At 41.0% G+C, this 21,504-nt stretch overlaps 1 protein-coding gene across 1 annotated transcript in view; it reads left to right on the top strand.

Annotated features, from left to right (window-relative positions):
- LOC143775062 (dynein axonemal heavy chain 3-like) overlaps positions 1-21,504 on the top strand; it is a 2,972,411-nt gene that overhangs the window by 1,563,852 nt on the left and 1,387,055 nt on the right. Inside the window, exon 41 of the mRNA XM_077262897.1 lies at positions 13,297-13,430. Coding sequence (XP_077119012.1) covers positions 13,297-13,430 — 134 coding nt within the window. The remainder of the gene's footprint in view (positions 1-13,296; positions 13,431-21,504) is intronic.

Here is a 21,504-nt window from a genome sequence, read left to right as displayed (position 1 = left end):
TGGTGGTGGGTGGCTTTTCAGTGTGTTTTCTGTTTTTTTTTCGATAAAAATGCATGCGTTTTTAACGCAAACGCATGTGCTTAAAAACGCAAGAAAATACTGCAGGTTGTATTTCTGAAAATGAACGCATGCAGAAAAAAACCGCATGCGTTTGAAAACGCGACCAAACGCGTACAAAAAAACCGCATGCGTTTTCAATGTTAAATATAGGGAAAAAACGCATGCGTTTTTTTGTGCAAAAGACGCTGCAGACAAAAACGCAAGTGTGAAACCAGCGACGCTTTTTATAGCAAAAAAGTTTTTGCGTCTCCACATTTTGAGACCTATAATTTTTCCACATTTTGCTCCACAGAGTCATGTGAGGTCTTGTTTTTTGCGGGACGAGTTGACGTTTTTATTGGTAACATTTTCGGACACGTGACAATTTTTGATCGCTTTTTATTCCGATTTTTGTGAGGCAGAATGACCAAAAACCTGCTATTCATGAATTTCTTTTGGGAGAGGCGTTTATACCGTTCCGCTTTTGGTAAAATTGATAAAGCAGTTTATTCGTCGGGTCAGTACGATTACAGCGATACCTCATTTATATCATTTTTTTATGTTTTGGCGCTTTTATACGATAAAAACTATTTTATAGAAAAAATAATTATTTTGGTATCGCTTTATTCTCAGAACTATAACTTTTTTATTTTTTCGCTGATGATGCTGTATGGCGGCTTGTTTTTTGCGGGACAAGATGACGCTTTCAGCGGTACCATGGTTATTTATATCCATCTTTTTGATCGCGTGTTATTCCACTTTTTGTTCGGCGGTATGGTAATAAAGCGTTGTTTTTTGCCTCGTTTTTTTTTTTTTTTTTCTTACGGTGTTTACTGAAGGGGTTAACTAGTGGGGCAGTTTTATAGGTTGGGTCGTTACGGACGCGGCAATACTAAATATGTGTACTTTTATTGTTTTGGTTTTTTTATTTAGAAAAAGAAATGTATTTATGGGAATAATATATATATTTTTTTATTATTTATTTAGGAATTTTTTTTTTTTTTTTACACATGTGGAAAAAAATTTTTTTTACTTTTTTACTTTGTCCCAGGGGGGGACATCACAGATCATTGATCTGGCAGTGTGCACAGCACTCTGCCAGATCGGCGATCTGCTGTGCAGGGCTGCAGGCTTACCAGCGCCTGCTCTGAGCAGGCGCTCGGTAAGCCACCTTTCTCCCTGCAGGACCCGGATGCCGCGGCCATCTTGGATCCGGGACCTGCAGCCAGGAAGGAGGTAGGAGACCCTCGCAGCAACGCGATCACATCGCGTTGCTCCGGGGGTCTCAGGGAAGCCCGCAGGGAGCCCCTTCCCTGCGCGATGCTTCCCTATACCGCCGGTACACTGCGATCATGTTTGATCGCGGTGTGCCGGGGGTTAATGTGCCGGGGGCGGTCCGTGACCGCTCCTGGCACATAGTGCCGGATGTCAGCTGCGATATGCAGCTGACACCCGGCCGCGATCGGCCGCGCTCCCCCCGTGAGCGCGGCCGATCGCGTATGACGTACTATCCCGTCGGCGGTCATACGGGCCCACCCCACCTCGACGGGATAGTACGTCTGATGTCAGGAAGGGGTTAATACTTTCTCACAGACTATAATACAGTAATGCTGATTCCTTTTTTACATTGTACTTTCAAGTTAAATTGGTCGTTAACCGACTATTCATTCACCTTCAGTTTCCACCAGCTGGGAACACAAATTCCGAAATGTTGCCTGCCTCCATGTACTTTAGACTATGCAGATGGATTGTAACTTAATTGTTTTAAAATAAGTTGCCATATGCTAAATAGAAAAGAAAATTATTACATTAAAGCTGGATCTAATAGCTTTTATCATGATCCTATCGTATCTAAACTTACCTTGATGCAGTACTTCATAGAAAAAAATATTGCTGGGACCCCATATTATATACTTTGGCAGATGGAACCGCAGAATTTTCATTTGACATTCACTTTATAATTAAATGGCTTTTTTGAAGGCTTAACATGTTAATGACAATGCTGAGATGCTTCCATGCAATTAGTCGGACTAATACTTGCCTTAGGTGGGATTTATAGTGCTTTGTTTTCTATAATAGGCTTATTTGGATGATTTTGGTAAATCTCATTTCCAGCATATTATTGCTATTACTTTTATTAGTAATATACCTTCCAATTTAAATGAAGATGGGAACATTGTTCCTGTGGGAAAACTTAAATCTAAGCTTTTAGTATTTTATTTATTTATATTAAAATTTGTTATTCATTTTATTTCAGAATGGAAACAATGCAAAACATTATACTATGTATATATATCATTGATTTTATAATATTAAGATATTCAGCAATACACTGACGGCATTCAATTGTTTTCTGAAATTCTAGAAAATTAAATCTATTCAAGCTGTGCAAATTGCATGTAATATAAAGTAATAAGGCAAATAAAAAACTTTACCTTTGTATTGATATCAATGCAGTTTTTATCGTATTGTCATCATGTACAGTCACATAGTAAGCCGGCAGTTTATATAAGTAACATTTCCAACCCACTATTTAGCTTGGACATTGGCAAAATGAATTTACAGCTACAGGTGCTTCTCACAAAATTAGAATATCATCAAAAAGTTAATTTACTTCAGTTCTTCAATACAAAAAGTGAAACTCATATATTATTAACAGTCGTTACAAACAGAGTGATCTATTTCAAGTGTTTATTTCTGTTAATGCTGATGATTATGCCTTACAGCCAATTAAATTCCGAAAGTCATTATCTCAGTATATTAGAATAATTAACAAAAAACACCTGCAAAGGCTTCCTAAGCATTTAAAATGGTCCCTTAGTCTGTTTTAGTAGGATCCACAGTTATTCGGAAGACTGCTGACTTGACAGATGTCCAGAAGGCAGTCACTGACACACTCCACAAGGAAAGTAAATTTTCCATTTCATTTGGAAATCAAGCTCGCAGAGTCTGGAGGAAGAGTGGAGAGACACACAATCCAAGGTGATTGAGGTCTAGTGTGAAGTCTCCACAATCAGTGATGGTTTGAGGGGCCATGACATTTGCTGGTGCAGGTCTTCTGTCTTTTATCAAGACCAAAGTCAGCGCAGCTGTCTATCAGGAAATTTTTGAGCACTTCATGCATCCCTCTGCCAACAAGCTTTTTGGAGATGGAAATTTCATTCTCCAGCAGGACTTGCCACCTGTCCACACTGCCAAAAGTACCAATACCTGGTTTATACACAACAGCATTTCTGCGCTTGATTGTCCAGCAAACTCTCCTGAACTTAACCCCATAGAGAATTTATGTGGTATTGTCAAGAGGAAGATGAGAGACATCAGACCAAACAATTCAGATGAGCTGAAGGCTACTATCAAAGCAACCTGGGCTTCCATAACACCTCAGCAGTGCCACAGGCTGATCGCCTCCGTGCCACGCCGCATTGATGCAGTAATTGATACAAAAAGAGCCCCGACCAAGTATTAAGTGCATTTACTGAGCATACATTTCAGTAGGCCAACATTTAAAATTTTAAAATCATTTTTCAAGCTGGTTACAAAGTATGCTAGTTTACTGAGATAATTACTTTTGGGTTTTCATTGGCTGTAAGCCATAATCATTAGCATTAACAGAAATAAACACTTGACATAGATCACTCTGTTTGTAATGACTCTATATATGAGTTTCCCTTTTTGTGTTGAAGAACAGAAATAAGTTGTTTTTTATGATGTTCTAATTTTGTGAGAAGCACCTGTGTGTTGTACAACCACAGTTGTAAAGTATGTGGAAATGAAATTCAAACAATATGATATAGTTAAGATAGTAAAAAATGAACAATTTGTTAAGCTTTATGACATCGAATACTCCATTAGCTATCTTCATAATGTAATGAAAATTTAAAAAACTACTAAGATATTTCTCAAAAAATACCATTACTATTTGAAATGTTTTTAGAAATGTATGACTGCTGTGATTAAAGCCCTACCTAAATCTATGCAGTTGTGTAGGTAGTGTAATGTATGTGTTAACCCCTTTCTGACATCTGATGTACTATTCTGTCGAGGTGGGGTGGGCCCGTATGACCACCGACGGGATAGTACGTCATATGCGATCGGCCGCGCTCAAGGGGGGAGCGCGGCCGATCGCGGCCGGGTGTCAGCTGCCTATCGCAGCTGACATCCGGCACTATGTGCCAGGAGTGGTCACGGACCGCCCCCGGCACACTAACCCCCGGCGCACCACGATCAAACATGATTGCGGTGTACCGGCGGTATAGGGAAGCATCGCGCAGGGAGGGGGCTCCCTGCGGGCTTCCCTGAGACCCCCGCAGCAACGCGTTGTGATCGTGTTGCTCTGAGGGTCTCCTACCTCCCTCCTCGCTGCAGGTCCCAGATCCAAGATGGCTGCGGCATCCGGGTCCTGCAGGGAGGGAGGTGGCTTACCGAGTGCCTGCTCAGTGCAGGCGCTGGTAAGCCTGCTGCACTCTAAGTGAGATCGGTGATCTGACAGAGTGCTGTGCACACTGTCAGATCACCGATCTGTAATGTCCCCCCCTGGGACAAAGTAAAAAAGTGAAAAAAAAATTTTTTCCACATGTGTAAAAAAATAAATAAAAAATAAATTCCTAAATAAAGAAAAAAAATATATATTATTCCCATGAATACACTTCTTTATCTAAATAATAAAAAAAAATAAAAGTACACATATTTAGTATCGCCGTGTCCGTAACGACCCAACCTATAAAACTGCCTCACTAGTTAACCCCTTCAGTAAACACCGTCAGAAAAAAAAAAAAAACGAGGCAAAAAACAACGCTTTATTACCATACCGCTGAACAAAAAGTGGAATAACACGCGATCAAAAAGACAGATATAAATAACCATGGTACCGCTGAAAACGTCATCTTGTCCCGCAAAAAACGAGCTGCCATACAGCATCATCAGCAAAAAAATAAAAAAGTTATAGTCCTGAGAATAAAGCGATACCAAAATAATTATTTTTTCTATAAAATAGCTTTTATCGTATAAAAGCGCCAAAACATAAAAAAATGATATAAATGAGGTATCGCTGTAATCGTACTGACCTGAAGAATAAAACTACTTTGTCAATTTTACCAAACGCGGAACGGTATAAACGCCTCCCCCAAAAGAAATTCATGAATAGCTGGTTTTTGATCATTCTGCCTCACAAAAATCGGAATAAAAAGCGATCAAAAAATGTCATGTGCCCGAAAATGTTACCAATAAAAACGTCAACTCGTCTCGCAAAAAACAAGACCTCACATGACTCTGTGGACCAAAATATGGAAAAATTATAGGTCTCAAAATGTAGTAACGCAAAAAATATTTTTTGCAATAAAAAGCGTCTTTCAGTGTGTGACTGCTGCCAATCATAAAAATCCGCTAAAAAACCCGCTATAAAAGTAAATCAAACCCTCCTTCATCACCCCCTTAGTTAGCAAAAAATAAAAAAATTTAAAAAATGTATTTATTTCCATTTTCCCATTAGGGCTAGGGTTAGGGTTAGGGCTAGGGTTAGGGTTACGGTTAGGGTTAGGGCTAGGGCTAGGGTTAGGGTTAGGGTTAAGGCTAGGGTTAGGGCTAGGGTTAGGGTTAGGGTTAGAGCTAGGGTTAGGGCTAGGGTTAGGGTTAGAGCTAGGGTTAGGGCTAAGGTTAGGGTTAGGGCTAGGGTTGGGGCTAGGGTTGGGGCTAAAGTTAGGGTTAGGGTTGTGGCTAAAGTTAGGGTTGGGGCTAAAGTTAGGGTTAGGGTTTGGATTACATTTACGGTTGGGATTAGAGTTAGGGGTGTGTCAGGGTTAGGGGTGTGGTTAGGGTTACCATTGGGATTAGGGTTAGGGGTGTGTTTGGATTAGGGTTTCAGGTAGAATTGAGGGGTTTCCACTGCTTAGGCACATCAGGGGCTCTCCAAACGCGACATGGCGTCCGATCTCAATTCCAGCCAATTCTGCGTTGAAAAAGTAAAACAGTGCTCCTTCCCTTCCGAGCTCTCCCGTGCGCCCAATCAGTGGTTTAACCCAACATATGGGGTATCACAGTACTCAGGACAAATTGGACAACAACTTTGGTGTCGAAGTTCTCTTGTTATCCTTGGGAAAATAAAAATTTGGCGGGCTAAATATCATTTTTGTGGGAAAAAAAGGATTTTTTATTTTCACGGCTCTGCGTTGTAAACTGTAGTGAAACACTTGGGGGTTCAAAGTTCTCACAACACATCTAGATAAGTTTCTTGGGAGGTCTAGTTTCCAATATGGCATCACTTGTGGGGGGTTTGTACTGTTTGGGTACATCAGGGGCTCTGCAAATGCAACGTGACGCCTGCAGACCAATCCATCTAAGTCTGCATTCCAAATGGCGCTCCTTCCCTTCCGAGCTCTGCCATGCGCCCAAACAGTGGTTCCCCCTCACATATGGGGTATCAGCGTACTCAGGACAAATTGGACAACAACTTTTGTTGTCCAATTTATCCTGTTACCCTTGTGAAAATACAAAACGGGGGCTAAAATATCATTTTTGTGGAAAAAAAAGAATTTTTATTTTCACGGCTCTGCGTTATAAACTGTAGTGAAACACTTGGGGGTTCAAAGTTCTCACAACACATCTAGATAAGTTCCTTGGGAGGTCTAGTTTCCAATATGGGGTCACTTGTGGGGGGGTTGTACTGTTTGGGTACATCAGGGGCTCTGCAAATGCAACGTGACGCCTGCAGACCAATCCATCTAAGTCTGCATTCCAAATGGCGCTCCTTCCCTTCCGAGCTCTGCCATGCGCCCAAACAGTGGTTCTCCCTCACATATGGGGTATCAGCGTACTCAAGACAAATTGGACAACAACTTTTGTTGTCCAATTTATCCTGTTACCCTTGTGAAAATACAAAACTGGGGGCTAAAAAATAATTTTTGTGAAAAAAAAAATAATTTTTATTTTCACGGCTCTGCGTTATAAACTGTAGTGAAACACTTGGGGGTTCAAAGCTCTCAAAACACATCTAGATAAGTTCCTTAGGGGGTCTACTTTCCAAAATGGTGTCACTTGTGGGGGGTTTCAATGTATAGGCACATCAGGGGCTCTCCAAACGCAACATGGCGTCCCATCTTAATTCCAGTCAATTTTGCATTGAAAAGTAAAATGGCGCTCCTTCCCTTCCGAGCTCTGCTATGCGCCCAAACAGTGGTTTACCCCCACATATGGGGTATCGTCGTACTCAGGACAAATTGCACAACAATTTTTGTGACAAAATATGATTTTTTATTTTTACGGCTCTGCATTATAAACTTCTGTGAAGCACTTGTTGGGTCAAAGTGCTCACCACACATCTAGATAAGTGCCTTAAGGGGTCTACTTTCCAAAATGGTGTCACTTGTGGGGGGTTTCAATGTTTAGGCACATCAGGGGCTCTCCAAACGCAACATGGCGTCCCATCTCAATTCCAGTCAATTTTGCATTGAAAAGTAAAATGGCGCTCCTTTCCTTCCGAGCTCTGCCATGCGCCCAAACAGTGGTTTACCCCCACATATTGGGAATCAGCGTACTCAGGACAAATTGTACAACAACTTTTGCAGTCCATTTTCTCCTGTTACCCTTGGTAAAATAAAACAAATTGGAGCTGAAATAAATTTTGTGTGAAAAAAAGTTAAATGTTCATTTTTATTTAAACATTCCAAAACTTCCTGTGAAACACCTGAAGGGTTAATAAACTTCTTGAATGTGGTTTTGAGCACCTTGAGGGGTGCAGTTTTTAGAATGGTGTCACACTTGGGTATTTTCTATCATATAGACCCCTCAAAATGACTTCAAATGAGATGTGGTCCCTAAAAAAAAATGGTGTTGTAAAAATGAGAAATTTCTGGTCAAATTTTAACCCTTATAACTCCCTAACAAAAAAAATTTTGGTTCCAAAATTGTGCTGATGTAAAGTAGACACATGGGGAATGTTACTTATTAAGTATTTTGTGTGACATATCTCTGTGATTTAAGGGCATAAAAATTCAAAGTTAGAAAATTGCGAAATTTTCAAAATTTTCGCCAAATTTCCATTTTTTTCACAAATAAATGCAAGTTATATCGAACAAATTTTACCACTATCATGAAGTACAATATGTCGCGAGAAAACAGTGTCAGAATCGCCAAGATCCGTTGAAGAGTTCCAGAGTTATAACCTCATAAGGGGACAGTGGTCAGAATTGTAAAAATTGGCCTGGTCATTTACGTGCAAACCACCCTTTGGGGTGAAGGGGTTAATATTCTCAACAACCGCTGCTTTCTCCAATATACAGCGCTGTTCCGCTCCTCTTCTGAATGTTATCAACACTCTTCAGACAATACAGGTCACTCTGTGCTCTGTGTAGGAGTCGGGAATCTCTCCTACAAGTCACTCTGTGCTCTGTGTATGAGTCAGGGATCTCTTTTACAGGTCAGGCTATGCTCTGTGCATGAGCTGGGAATCTATTTTACAAATCACTCTATGTTCTGTGCGTGAGTTGGGAGTCTCTTTTACAATGTAAGCCTATAGAACTTCAGACACTTCATAGACTTATACTGTAAAAGCCACTTCTGGATCATTCAGAGCACAGTGTGATGCAGAAAGAATGAAGAGTGCTGACTTCACCCAGAACAGGAGAAGCACGCTGCTGAATACCAAAGAAGATGATGGTAGGCGAGTATATTACACATACTACAATACATACACATATGCACAAACTTAAGAAACAGAAAACTTCTTGGTACAAAGTGCCAAAAAGTGCTTTGGGGTGGACACATGTCCATCCATCGATCCCTCTGCCCTTTTGGCTGCCAATTTTTAATGGTAAACAACACATGGATTCCATTTTTGATGCATGGTCATATCACTCCCAATTTGTGATGGTATTTTTTCCATGACTGACACTATTAATATTTTCTTATTGAGGCAAGATGGGGTGTTGCAATATACAAATATGTCAATGGGTACACTATTGTGCCTGTAGTTGATACCAAAGGAGCTATTTGACTAACTGTTTTACGAGGATATGCGCCCTTTTGTATGTATGTATTTTATACATCCAGCTACTTTACATATCTGTTTCCTTTTTTTTTAAATAAAATGTATTACTATTACTATATGGGATATTTGATCATTTCTTTTTGTTTTGCTCTGTTGTCATGTTCATTCAGTGATTTATCCCTAACATTGGTCCTACTTAATGCATTATATATGTGGTAGTTTTTCCATGAGTTACTTATAGTATATACACAGATATAATAATCAGAAAACTTCATTGGAGGGATCCTAAAATTTAGAAATGAAAGTCCACAAAAGACAGGCGTATACATTGTGGTTCATGTTGAAAGTAGTGTTATCATGAAATATGTTTTGTTTTTTTACATTGCTAACCCCCAGGCTGGTGGGTTCAGAACTTGTAGGCTTTGGCACTTTCTTTTCTCTTTTAAAGCAGGGCCAGCACCTTTTCCGGCACATGACAGCTAGTCTGATCAGCGATTTACCCCCAGCTGTTAACATGTTAAATGCCACTATCAAAGCCTGACAGTGGTACTTAACATGCACACACTGGAAGCGCATCACATACCATGCCCTTCAGTGCCAATGACACATGACTGTGGGTCGCCGATGGGTTGGCATGACAACCCGGGGTCTGCAGCAGACTGCAGAAACCAAGAGGAAAGTCCAGCTCCAGGTTAAACCAATGCATTTATTTAAAAAAAAAAAAAAAAAAAATACTTGTCGTGAAAAAATAGAAAGGTGAATGGGGGAGGGAAAAGGCATTGCGTTTGAACGCGACTCCGGCATTCTTTGTCACAGCTTCCAATGTGGAGTGTTGTCAACTCTTGTATACATGTGTGCTAATTGCAGACTGGTGAGATAAACACACCCAGTGGGAGTAACTCGGTGGCCACATGCCAGATTGGAGAAGGCCAGCATAATTGCAATAAAAAAAAATCTAGAGAAGGAAAAGAGTGAATACACGTTGAATAAATAATAAATCCATTAAAAATAATGTAACAATAGACAGGCAGGCAGAGCATGAGAAGAGTAACACATCTTGTTAATAATGGAACATAATTTCCTCGTGCCTATTCAGACCTAGGGGAACACAGGTGTCCAAATTATAAATCCAAAAAGCTTCCCTAGTGCACAATCTTCTCTTCTGATCGCCCCCCCATTATGCCTAGTCACTTTTTCAATACCATAGATGCTAAAAGATTAAATACTTCTGTGATGATGTAAAATAAAATGCTTAGATGCCTGTGAGATGTTACGATTTGCATTGCTACTGCTGATAGTATCAGTAATATGCTCTGATATGAGGATCTTTAATTTGCACAATGTACATCCCATATACATCTTGTGGCATAAAGAGCAGTCAATAATATATACAACATCCGTAGTATTACAATTTATAAAGTTTTTTTAAATCATAGCTACAAGAGTTGTTCTGATTACAATTTTTTTTTTTTTTAATATTAAACACATGTGAACAGGTTCTGCATCGATCTCCTCCACACCTGTAGAAACCCCGGCAGGAAAGCCAGGTTTGATTTTTAGTGTTAGGCCGGGGTCACACTTGCGAGTTCAATGTGAGAAACTTGTGAGAGTCTCTCGCATCAAGTTCCTACACTGCCGCCATGTATTTCTATGCAGCTGAACGCTCCAGTCCCAAGTTCTGGCGGCATTGCTGGGACTTGATGCGAGAGATTTGTGTGAGTTTCTTGCATTGAACTCACAAGTGTGACCCCTGCTATCTGTAGCAGCTTCTAGTCTCACATAGAGACTATTGAAGCTAGTAAAAAGTAAAAAAAAAAAGTTTTTTTTTTTAAAAGGAAAAAAATATAAAAGTTTAAATCACCCCTTCTTTGCCCCATTCAAAATAAAACAATAACATAAAAAAAAACATATTTGGCATTGCCGCATTCAGAATTGCCCGATCTATCAATATATAAAAATAATTATTCCAATCAGTAAATGATGTAATGCGAAAATAAAAATCAAAAACGGCAGAATTACCGCAACATTGTATTACAATGCAATATGATAAAAAGATCATATCTACACCAGAATGGTATCAATAAAACATTAGCTCAGCATGCAAAAAATAAGCCCTTATCCAGCCCCAGATCACGAAAAATGGAGACGCTACAGGTCTAGGAAAATCACCACTTTTTTTCTCTTTTAACAAACCTTGGATTTTTTTTCACCACAAATAAAAAAGAACCTATATATGTTTGGAATCTTCAAACTTGTAATGACCTGGAAAATCATAGTGGCAGGTCAGTTTTAACATTTAGTGAACATGGTAAAAAAAAACAACCAAAAAAGAATTGTAGAATTCCACTTTTTTTGCAATTTCACCGCACTTTGAATTTTTTTTCCCATTTTCCAGTACACTATTTGGTAAAACCAATCATGTCATTCAAAAGTACAACTCATCCCGAAAACAAGCCCTCAAATGGCCATATTGATGAAAAAATAAAAAGTGGGCATATATGATTGGGAAACATCTTTATTATTATGGCAGTTTAATTATTGGAAGGGGAAATTGGTCTGCATGGACTGGGTGCCGTTCTCCAGGCTTGCATCCTCATACATGCTGTGAGGCTGCTGAGTTCAAGTCAACTTGCAAAAATGTACAGAAAACTGAATACAATAAACTGCAATCAGAAATACAGATTATGAAAAAGTCACAATCTAGTTTAAATTATTTTAAAACTGTATGTTACACCTTCCTTTAAAGAAAAAGAAAAATATACCTAAAAAGAGTATTGGATATTTTAACAAATGTTTAATAGGTTAGAGTAGAGTAGGGCCCTGCCAGAGGTGTCTACCTTGTCACGGTGGCGGCTTTGTGTATGTGATATGGTGTTTAGTGGGAACTGTTAGGCTGTGTGCCCACGTTGCATTTTTTATGCGTTTCTGATGCAGCAGAAATGCTTAAAATACGCTTTAAAAAAAACGCATTCCCATGCAATCCTATGGGATTCCGCAGTTGCTGTGCCCATGCTGTGGATTTTCCCGCTGCGGAATCGCATAGCGGTAAAATCCACAGCATGTTCATTATTTCTGCGGAATCAAGGCAATTCCGCCACCATAGGATTGCATTGAAACACTCACTTTACACATGTGGCTATGCCCACCATGCGTAAAGTGAGCACTTCATATGTGGCTGGCACCCATGGTCTGGAGGAGAGGAGACTCTCCTCCAAGCCCTGGGTACCATATTCCTGTAAAAAAAGAATAAAAATAAAAAATAGGGATATACTTACCTTCTAATGGCCCTTGGAGTCCTTCCGCCTCTCAGTGGTACATGCGGCGGCTTCCATTCTCAGTAATGCATTGCGCAAATCACCTGAGATTACATCACTGTCACGCGACTGTGACGTCACAAAGGTCCTTCGTGCAAAACATCCCTGGGAATGGAACGTACTGGGAACGCTGCTGAGAATAACCACATTTTTTATTATTTTAATTATTTTTAACATTCTATCTTTTACTATTGATGCTGCATAGCCCTGATCCTGGTATCTATCTTGCCCATCCTGGGGTATATATAAATGTTGCCCATCATGGTCTATATATAAATGTTGCCTATTCTGGTGTATATACAGTATATGTTGCCCATAATGGTGTATATATATATATATATATATATATATATATATATGTTGCCCATCCTGGTGTATGTACAGCATATGTTGTCCATCATGGTATATATCCCCCATTTTACCAGTGTTATTTAAGACATAACAAATAAACAATTCTACTCATCTCGCATCTGCCTCCCCATTGCATGGCGACCTCTTCTGCAGCTGGAAGCTGTCTTCAGTGAGCAAGCGATGGGCAACACATGATGTCACTGCCATACGCACTCAGTCACGTCCACGCCGACGTCAGCAAGAGCACGGTTGCGGTCGTGACCCCTGTAACAGCCATCTTTACGCCATTGCCAATTAGTGTAATATTATACATTTTGCACTGTGGCAGGAGTACTACCTTTTACCTAATGGCATCTTCGGCTCAACTTTTGATTAACTGACCTGGCGCAACTTCACATGTCCTGACTGACCTATAGAAAGAGACAGGGCTGCCTGCAGATAAGAGGGGATACTCCTGGTCCTGTGCAGTGGCCACAGACCAATTGAATGGAATAAGATAAATGATTTGCACCAACACTATTGTAAAATTATTAATTATTCTTTAGTGTAGTTTTATTCAATTAGCTTTCATATAATGATTTTTATAAAGTATGTTTGTCTCTTGTCGTTTAGATGATGTGCAGGTGGCTAATTCCTGTTTGCTTACAATTTGTGGAAAAAAATTGTACATTTGTGATTCAAACTTCTCCTATGCATCTTACCATGTCAATGCTCAAGATCTATGAATGCTTGCTAACAAATTTCAGGTAAGATAACTGTACATTTCTATTAACCTAACAGTTGTAATATTTTTGCTTTGTAAAATGCTGCAATAAGACTTTCAATGCAATGTCCTGTCTATGACACTGTATGGGCAAAATGGGCAACTACTGAATTTGCATGCCATCATTACTGCATTTGGATTAAGATGTTATCTTTATGTAGTTGGAAAGTCTAAAGTTATTTTTGAAAATACTCTAAATAATTAGGCAAAGTATATATCTCTCTGATTTTAATAAATATTCAAAGAAAAAGAGTTAGTAGAATGTACAAATCATCGATTCTTACAGTATACCGTATTTTGAGGACTATATGATGCACGGGACCAAAAGTTGCAACTGAAATTTTGGGGAGGAAAATAATTTTAATAATATGGTGGTATGTCTTATAGTCCGATTTTACAGTAGCTTAACCAATGATGGAGTCAACTGAAGTGGAACGGGGTCACAAGAGGCAGGGTCACTGTTGCAGGAAACAGGTGGGGGCAGCGGCAGGAGTTGGGCAATGCTTGGAAGACGAGATCTCTTGAGCAGAGATCTCAATTAGAGATGAGTGAATATTTCAGGAGTGTTCACATTTCCAAAAATTTTTGGCAGACACCACCAAAGTGGAATCAATTTCACCACAGTAGAAATAGCATAATAGGGACCCACAGGTCTTCCACTACGCCCAATCCAGCAGATGGACACCCAACCAGGAGTGTTCACATTTAAACAAATGAGGGCCTTACACCTCAGAAGTGGCATAAATTTCACGAGAGTAGAAATAGTATAATAGGGAGTGACAGGTCTTCCACTACAACCAATCCAGAAGATGAACACAAAACCAGGAGTGTTCGCATTTCCAAAAATTATTGGCAGGCGATACCAAAGTGGCATCAATTTCACCACAGTAGAAATAGTATAATAGGGACCAACAGGACTTCCAGTACGCCCAATCCAGCAGATGGACACCCAACCAGGAGTGTTCACATTTCCAAAAATCATTGGTAGACAATACCAAAGTGGCATCAAATTTACCACAGTAGATATAGTATAATTGGGACTGACACATCTTCCACTATAGCCAACACAACAGATGTAGACCAACCATGACTGTTTACATTTTCACAAATTTGTATTAACATCAGCAGCAGCACAGCCACAGCAGGCACAGAAGCCACACTACAGATACAGTATTACAGAGTGCAGTTACGTGACATTAATGCAGCACACTAAAAAATGCAATATCACCTAAGCTGTGCAGTCTGCGATTGATAGCAAAAGTCCATGGAGATCCATGACTTGTTCATCTTGAAGAAAGTTAAGTGGTCTAAACTTTCAGGGGACAGCCGGCTGCGCTTATCGATCAGGCAACCACCAGTAGCGTTAAAGACACGTTCTGAGAGAACAATTGCTGCTGGGCATGATAAAACCTACAAGGCATGTGAGGTGAGCTCAGGCCACTCATCCATTTTGGAAGACCAAAATGTGAAAGGGTCCAAACCCTTCCTGATGGTATTGATATTCAGTTCTAGATACTCCTGCACCATCCTTTCCATTCGTTCACCATGGGTAAGTCTTGGACTGATGCACAAGATCTAAAAAAAGTGTCAAAGGACTCACAGAAATTACTTCTTCCACTTGCACTAATGCTGCTGCGGCTAATGTTTTGGCATTGATGTATTGATTTGCCAAAGGCTGGAAGTCTAGAGCTGCAATGCGAACTGTGTGTTTCACTGCTGTCTTGGGGAAAAGCTCTCTTAAGGTTGTGTAAAAGCATGTTTCAATACTCCAGCATTCACAGGTCCATTTCCAGGGTGGGAATCTGGCAAAATGTGGTTTTATAACATGGATCTAATAAATTGGCAACCCAGTAGTCAGCAGTATTCCTAATAATAACTATACAGGGATCATGTTGCAGATAGTGCAGCAAGAAGGCACTCATATGTTGAGCTGTACCATGAGGTCCAAGCCCATGCTGTGTTGGTGGCTGGGTAACAATGATGCTTGCTTCCTCCATCCCCTCCTGCTAACCACAAACAACAGAGAGGGGAGGATTATCCTTTTCATCTTCCAGTTGCTCGCCCATCGCCTCTTCCTCCTCCATTTGTTCCTCTGATTTTGCAGCTTCGATAAGAGTTTGTGTGTTATCACCAGCTCCCTTTGATCGCAGTAATCCACCCTCCCTTGGCACCTGCCTGTGTGATGATAGTCTGGAAATTAGAGACAATATTATCTCTTCCTCCTCTGCTTCCTCCTTTTGTTCTGGGACCACCATCTCCTCCCATAAGCTATTCAAAGTCTGCTTCAGCATATAAATTACTTGAGTAGTGATACTGATGACGGCGTTGTCGGTGCTAACAATCTTAGTAGCCATTTTGAAACTGTGCAGAAGGGTGCAGAGGTCCTTAATCTGTGTCCACTCCATAAACGTTTGTTCTGCGTTGGCCCAGGCTATACGACATGACATACTGAATCAAGGATCATTGCTGCTGCCACAGTCACTGCAAAATGTGTAGAGGGGAATTCCACCATGTCAGCACATCGCATATCAACCTGTTAACTGGCTTGGACAAAGACCTCAGTATCGATACAAGTCGATGATCTGAGGGGTGCGAATGGCAGAAATGAGCACTCAGCTTCTGTGCTTTCTAGAGAAACTCACTCAGGCTAGGATAGTGGCGGAGAAAACGCTGTACCACCAGGTTTAGGACATGAGTAGTGTTGAGTGATACCGTCCGATACTTGAAAGTATCGGTATCGGAAAGTATCGGCCGATACCGGCAAAGTATCGGATCCAATCCGATACCGATACCCGATACCAATACAAGTCAATGGGACTCAAGTATCGGACGGTATTCCTGATGGTTCCCAGGGTCTGAAGGAGAGGAAACTCTCCTTCAGGCCCTGGGAACCATATTAATGTGTAAAAGAAAGAATTAAAATAAAAAATATTGCTATACTCACCTCTCCGAGGGAACCGGCAGCGTTGTTTGCTTAAAATTTGCGCTTTTCTTTCCTTACGTGAAGTCCCGGCTTTGTGATTGGTTGCGTCGCAGTCACATGGGCGACGCAACCAATCACAGCAAGCCGTGACGTAATTTCAGGCCCTTAAGGATTTTAAAATTACGTCCCGGCTTTGTGATTGGTTGCGTCGCAGTCACATGGGCGACGCAACCAATCACAAGCCGTGACGTCACGGGAGGCTGGACACGCGCGCATTTTAAAATGAGCGCTTGTCCAGCCTCCCATGACGTCCCGGCTTGTGATTGGTTGCATCGCGGTCAACCAATCACAAGCCGGGAGGCTGGACAAGCGCGCATTTTAAAATGCGCGCGTGTCCAGCCTCCCGGCTTGTGATTGGTTGACCGCGATGCAACCAATCACAAGCCGGGACGTCACGGGAGGCTGGACAAGCGCGCATTTTAAAATGCGCGCGTGTCCAGCCTCCCGTGACGTCACGGCTTGTGATTGGTTGCGTCGCCCATGTGACTGCGACGCAACCAATCACAAAGCCGGGACGTAATTTTAAAATCCTTAAGGGCCTGAAATTACGTCACGGCTTGCTGTGATTGGTTGCGTCGCCCATGTGACTGCGACGCAACCAATCACAAAGCCGGGACGTAATTTTAAAATCCTTAAGGACCTGAAATTACGTCACGGCTTGCTGTGATTGGTTGCGTCGCCCATGTGACTGCGACGCAACCAATCACAAGCCGGGACTTCACGTAAAGGAAAGAAAAGCGCGAATTTTAAACAAAGAACGCTGCCGCTTCCCTCGGTAAGGTGCAGGCTGCGTCGGAGAGGTGAGTATAGCAATATTTTTTATTTTAATTCTCTCTTTTACACATTTTTACATTAATGTTGTTTCGATACCGATACCCGATACCACAAAAGTATCGGATCTCGGTATCGGAATTCCGATACCCGCAAGTATCGGCCGATACCCGATACTTGCGGTATCAGAATGCTCAACACTAGACATGAGTCATGCAAGGCATGTGTGTGAGCTTGCCACCACCAGGTTCACAGCATTATCGGATATGGCCTTCCCTGGATGCAGGTTCAGCGGAGACAGCCATTGATCAAACTCAGCCTGGAGAGCTGTCCGCAACTCTTCAGCTGTATGACTGCGATCTGCAAGGCATATCAATTTTAACACTGTCTGATTGTTGTGAGCCCTGGATGCGCAATATGGATGTGGTGGGGATTTGCTCTGTACTGTTGAAACACGTGTTTCATTAAAGCAGCTCCTGACCCACAGCTAACAGAGTCATCAAGTGCCCAGTCAGAGAAATGTAATACCCTTAGCCATGCTTTCTCATCCAATTTTCTGTGGTGAAATGCACCCTGTCAGACAGAGATTTTGTCAAGGAATGGGTAATGTTGTCTGCGACATGCTGCTGTAGCACAGGCACAGCTTTCTTAGAAAAGTAATGACCACTGCTTGGTGCTGGGGGACTGCAATGGCCATCAGCTTTTGGAAACCATCTGAACCTACCAGGTGGAAAGGCAACATATCCGTGGCTAACAGATTGGAAATGGTGGAGCTCAACCTCTTAGCTTTGCTATGCATAGGAAGAAACAATCTTTTACCTCACCACAACTGGGGAATCTTGAGATGGCTGCATTGCTGAGAGAGGGCGGAGTACAGTGAACCAGGCAAACTGCTGGACTGTGAGAGAGGTGCAGGTGTAGATATAACGATGGATTGCAAAAGTGGTGGTGTGCTCATTCTCTGTGATGGATCTAAAACAACAGGCATGTCTGCATCTGTTACAGCTAATGGTGGGCTCTCAGTCAGCATGACTGGAATGGGTACAGAACCCGATGTTCTGCAGTCAAAGACCTGTGTCTCAATAGTTGGCATGGTAACAGAGGAGGTAGATGCAGCAAAAGAGATTGATGGGGCGGCTGATGATTGTTGAGGTGGGATTCCCAGAGTATCACATGTTGAATGCGAATGTGAAGGTTCATACATGTAGTAGTCAAATTATGGCAATTTTTCTCTCTACTCAGTTTTTTTTTTGCAAAGTAGGCAGATTACGTGAGTTGGCTCACCCTTTGCAGTGTCAAAAAGGCACAGGCTAGGCAACATTTGCCACCCCTTTAAGCTGCAGACCCACGGATGCTGTTGGTCACAGCCACAGTTGTAGCTGTGGATGCATTGCTCGTCATGGCTGCATCACTACGTGTCTGCGACCTACGGTGCAACATAACCTTCTCGTCTTCTTCCTCAGATGAACTACTCTGCTGTGTGCCTCTATGTTCAAACAAATTGGGATCTAACACCTCATCATCATCATCCTCTGTGTTATTTAATTCCTCATCCTTGGAGTCGCTCTACTCCTCTTCCTGCCCTGACAGCACAGTACAGTCCGTGTGAGCCTCAGATATCTGAGTCTCATCAGGATCACCTCCCCCAGGGGTTAACGTCTGATGACGAGGGTCAGGATGCTGCTCGGACCCTACATAATTCTGTTCTAGATCTAAGCTAAAAAACTTTTGGGCATCGGTGCAGATTTTCATGGCCTAGAACGTGTGAACAGCTCTTGAGACTCATCTGTTTTTCCGTACTGTCAGTTGTACGAATGGAGAGTTGGGATGCAGGGGAAAGCAAGGGTAAATTGTGTACCACCTCTGTGGACTGTACTGGGTTTGATGTTGATGTGGAGGTAGAGGAAGACAGGTCATTTGAAGCTGTGCTCTTTCTGTGCCTCATCAACAAGGCGTACCGATGTGCGTCTGGCAAAGAAAGGTAGTGGAGTAACCGAAGTTGTCAGACATCTTTGCATAGGACGTGACGTAGTTGGTTCACTATTGCTTTCACTAACCTTACCACCTACCCCACTTGTAACTTGAACACCAATCCTAATTACCCTTCCACCACGGTCTTGCTTTTTCCCAGGCATGTTGCTCAGATAATTTCTATTTGTTCAAGAAGGTGCAATAGTTGTTAGACACTTCAAACCAAATATATCAAACTGGTCTATTGTGGTATGTTACCCATTAGTCAAGAAGTGATTCCAACACAGGAATATAAGGTTAAAAATAATTTGTAATTATTTGTAAAATTAAAACAATAATAAATGTACTGACGGCCTGCACGCGGCTTATTATTACAACGCCATGCTTTCCCTCTCTCTTTTTTTGAGGTTTTTTAGCCCTGACTTTTTAGTATTATTTATTATTGTTTTAATTTAACAAATAAATACTAATTATTTTAACCTTACTTTCCTGAGTTGGATCCACTTCTTGTCTAGTGGTTAACACACCACAATAGGTCAGTTTGATATATGTTGCTGAGATAGTGTGGTAGGAGCACAGTATTAGCAAAAAAAAAAATAGATTTTAAACTCTTCACCACCTCTGCAAACAGCTGAACTTCAGTGGCAGTAAATTCCAAGGTGAAATATGGCGTGCTGTATTGTGTTAGTCACAGAAGAAAGAATTGTTTGAATGTGGATGAGGCCTGTATGACAAAGAAGATATGTAACAAACAATTTGAAAGTCTGATGCCCCCTAGTATATGACGTTAGGAACACAATAATTTTTTGTGGCCTTTGGATCGGGCCTCTATAACACACTAGATGCTACAAAATTATCAAAACCAAAGTCAGCACAGGCGTCTACCAGCAAATTTTAGAGCACTTCATGCTTCCCTCTGCAACAAGCTGTTTGGAGATGGAAATTTCATTCTTCAGCAGGACTTGGCACCTGACCACACTGCCAAAAGTACCAATACCTGGTTTAAAAACAACAGTATCATTGTGCTTGATTGGCCAGCAAACTCACCTGACCTTAACCCAGTTTAGAATCCATGGGGTATTGTAAAGAGGAAGATGAGAGACACTAGACACCACAATGAAGATGATCTGAATGCTGCTAACAAATCAACCTGGGCTCCCATAACACCTCTGCAGTGCCATAGGCTGATCGCCTCCATGCCACGCCGCATTAATGCAGTAATTGATGCAAAAGGAGCGTCAATCAAGTATTTAGTGCATTTACTGAATTTGCATTTCAGTAGGCCAACATTTTGGATTTTAAAATCATTTTTTCAAGCTAGTGTTATAAAGTATTCTAATTTACTGAGATAATGACTTTTGGGCTTTCATTGGCTGTAAGCCATAATCATCAACATTAACAGAAATAAACACTTGAAATAGATCACTCTGTTTGTAATAACTCTATCTAATATATGAGTTTCACTTTTTGAATTGAAAAACTGAAATAAGTGAAGTTTTTGATTATATAATTTTGTGAGATGCACCTGTATGTATATTTAGACATACTATATATATATATATATATATATATATATATATATATATATATACAGTGGGTACAGAAAGTATTCAGACCCCTACATTTTTTACTCTTCGTTTCATTGCAGCCAGTTGGTAAATTCAAAAAAGTTTATTTTTTTCTCATTAATGTACATTACGCATCTTGACTGACAAACCCCCCAGAAATGTAGACATTTTTACAAATTTAATAAGAAAGAAAAACTGAAATATCACATGGTCATAAGTATTCAGTCCCTTTGCTCAGACACTCATATTTAAGTCACATGCTGTCCATTTCCTTGTGATCCTCCTTGAGATGGTTCTACTCCTTCATTGGAGGCCAGATGTGTTTAATTAAACTGATAGGACTTGATTTGGAAAGGCACACACTTTTCTATATAAGACCTCACAGCTCACAGTGCATGTCAGACCAAATGAGAATCATGAAGTCAAAGTAACTGGCCTAGGAGCTCAGAGACAGAATTGTGACAAGGCACAAATCTAGCCAAGGTAAAAAAAGAATTTCTGCAGTACTCAAGGTACCTAAGAGCACAGTGGCCTCCATAATCCTTAAATGGAAGAAGTTTGGGACCACCAGATGTCTTCTTAGACCTGGCCATCCAGCCAAACTTAGCAATCAAGGAAGAAGAACTTTGGTGAGAGAGGTAAAGAGGAACCCTCGAGATTACTGTGGATGAGCTCCATAGATGCAGTGGGGAGATGGAAGAAAGTTCCACAAAGTCAACTATCACTGCAGTCCTCAACCAGTCAGGCCTTTATGGCAGAGTGGC

Source organism: Ranitomeya variabilis, chromosome 5 (genome assembly GCF_051348905.1).
Source record: "Ranitomeya variabilis isolate aRanVar5 chromosome 5, aRanVar5.hap1, whole genome shotgun sequence".
Lineage (NCBI taxonomy): Eukaryota > Metazoa > Chordata > Amphibia > Anura > Dendrobatidae > Ranitomeya > Ranitomeya variabilis.
This window is presented reverse-complemented; position numbering and strand designations above follow the sequence as displayed.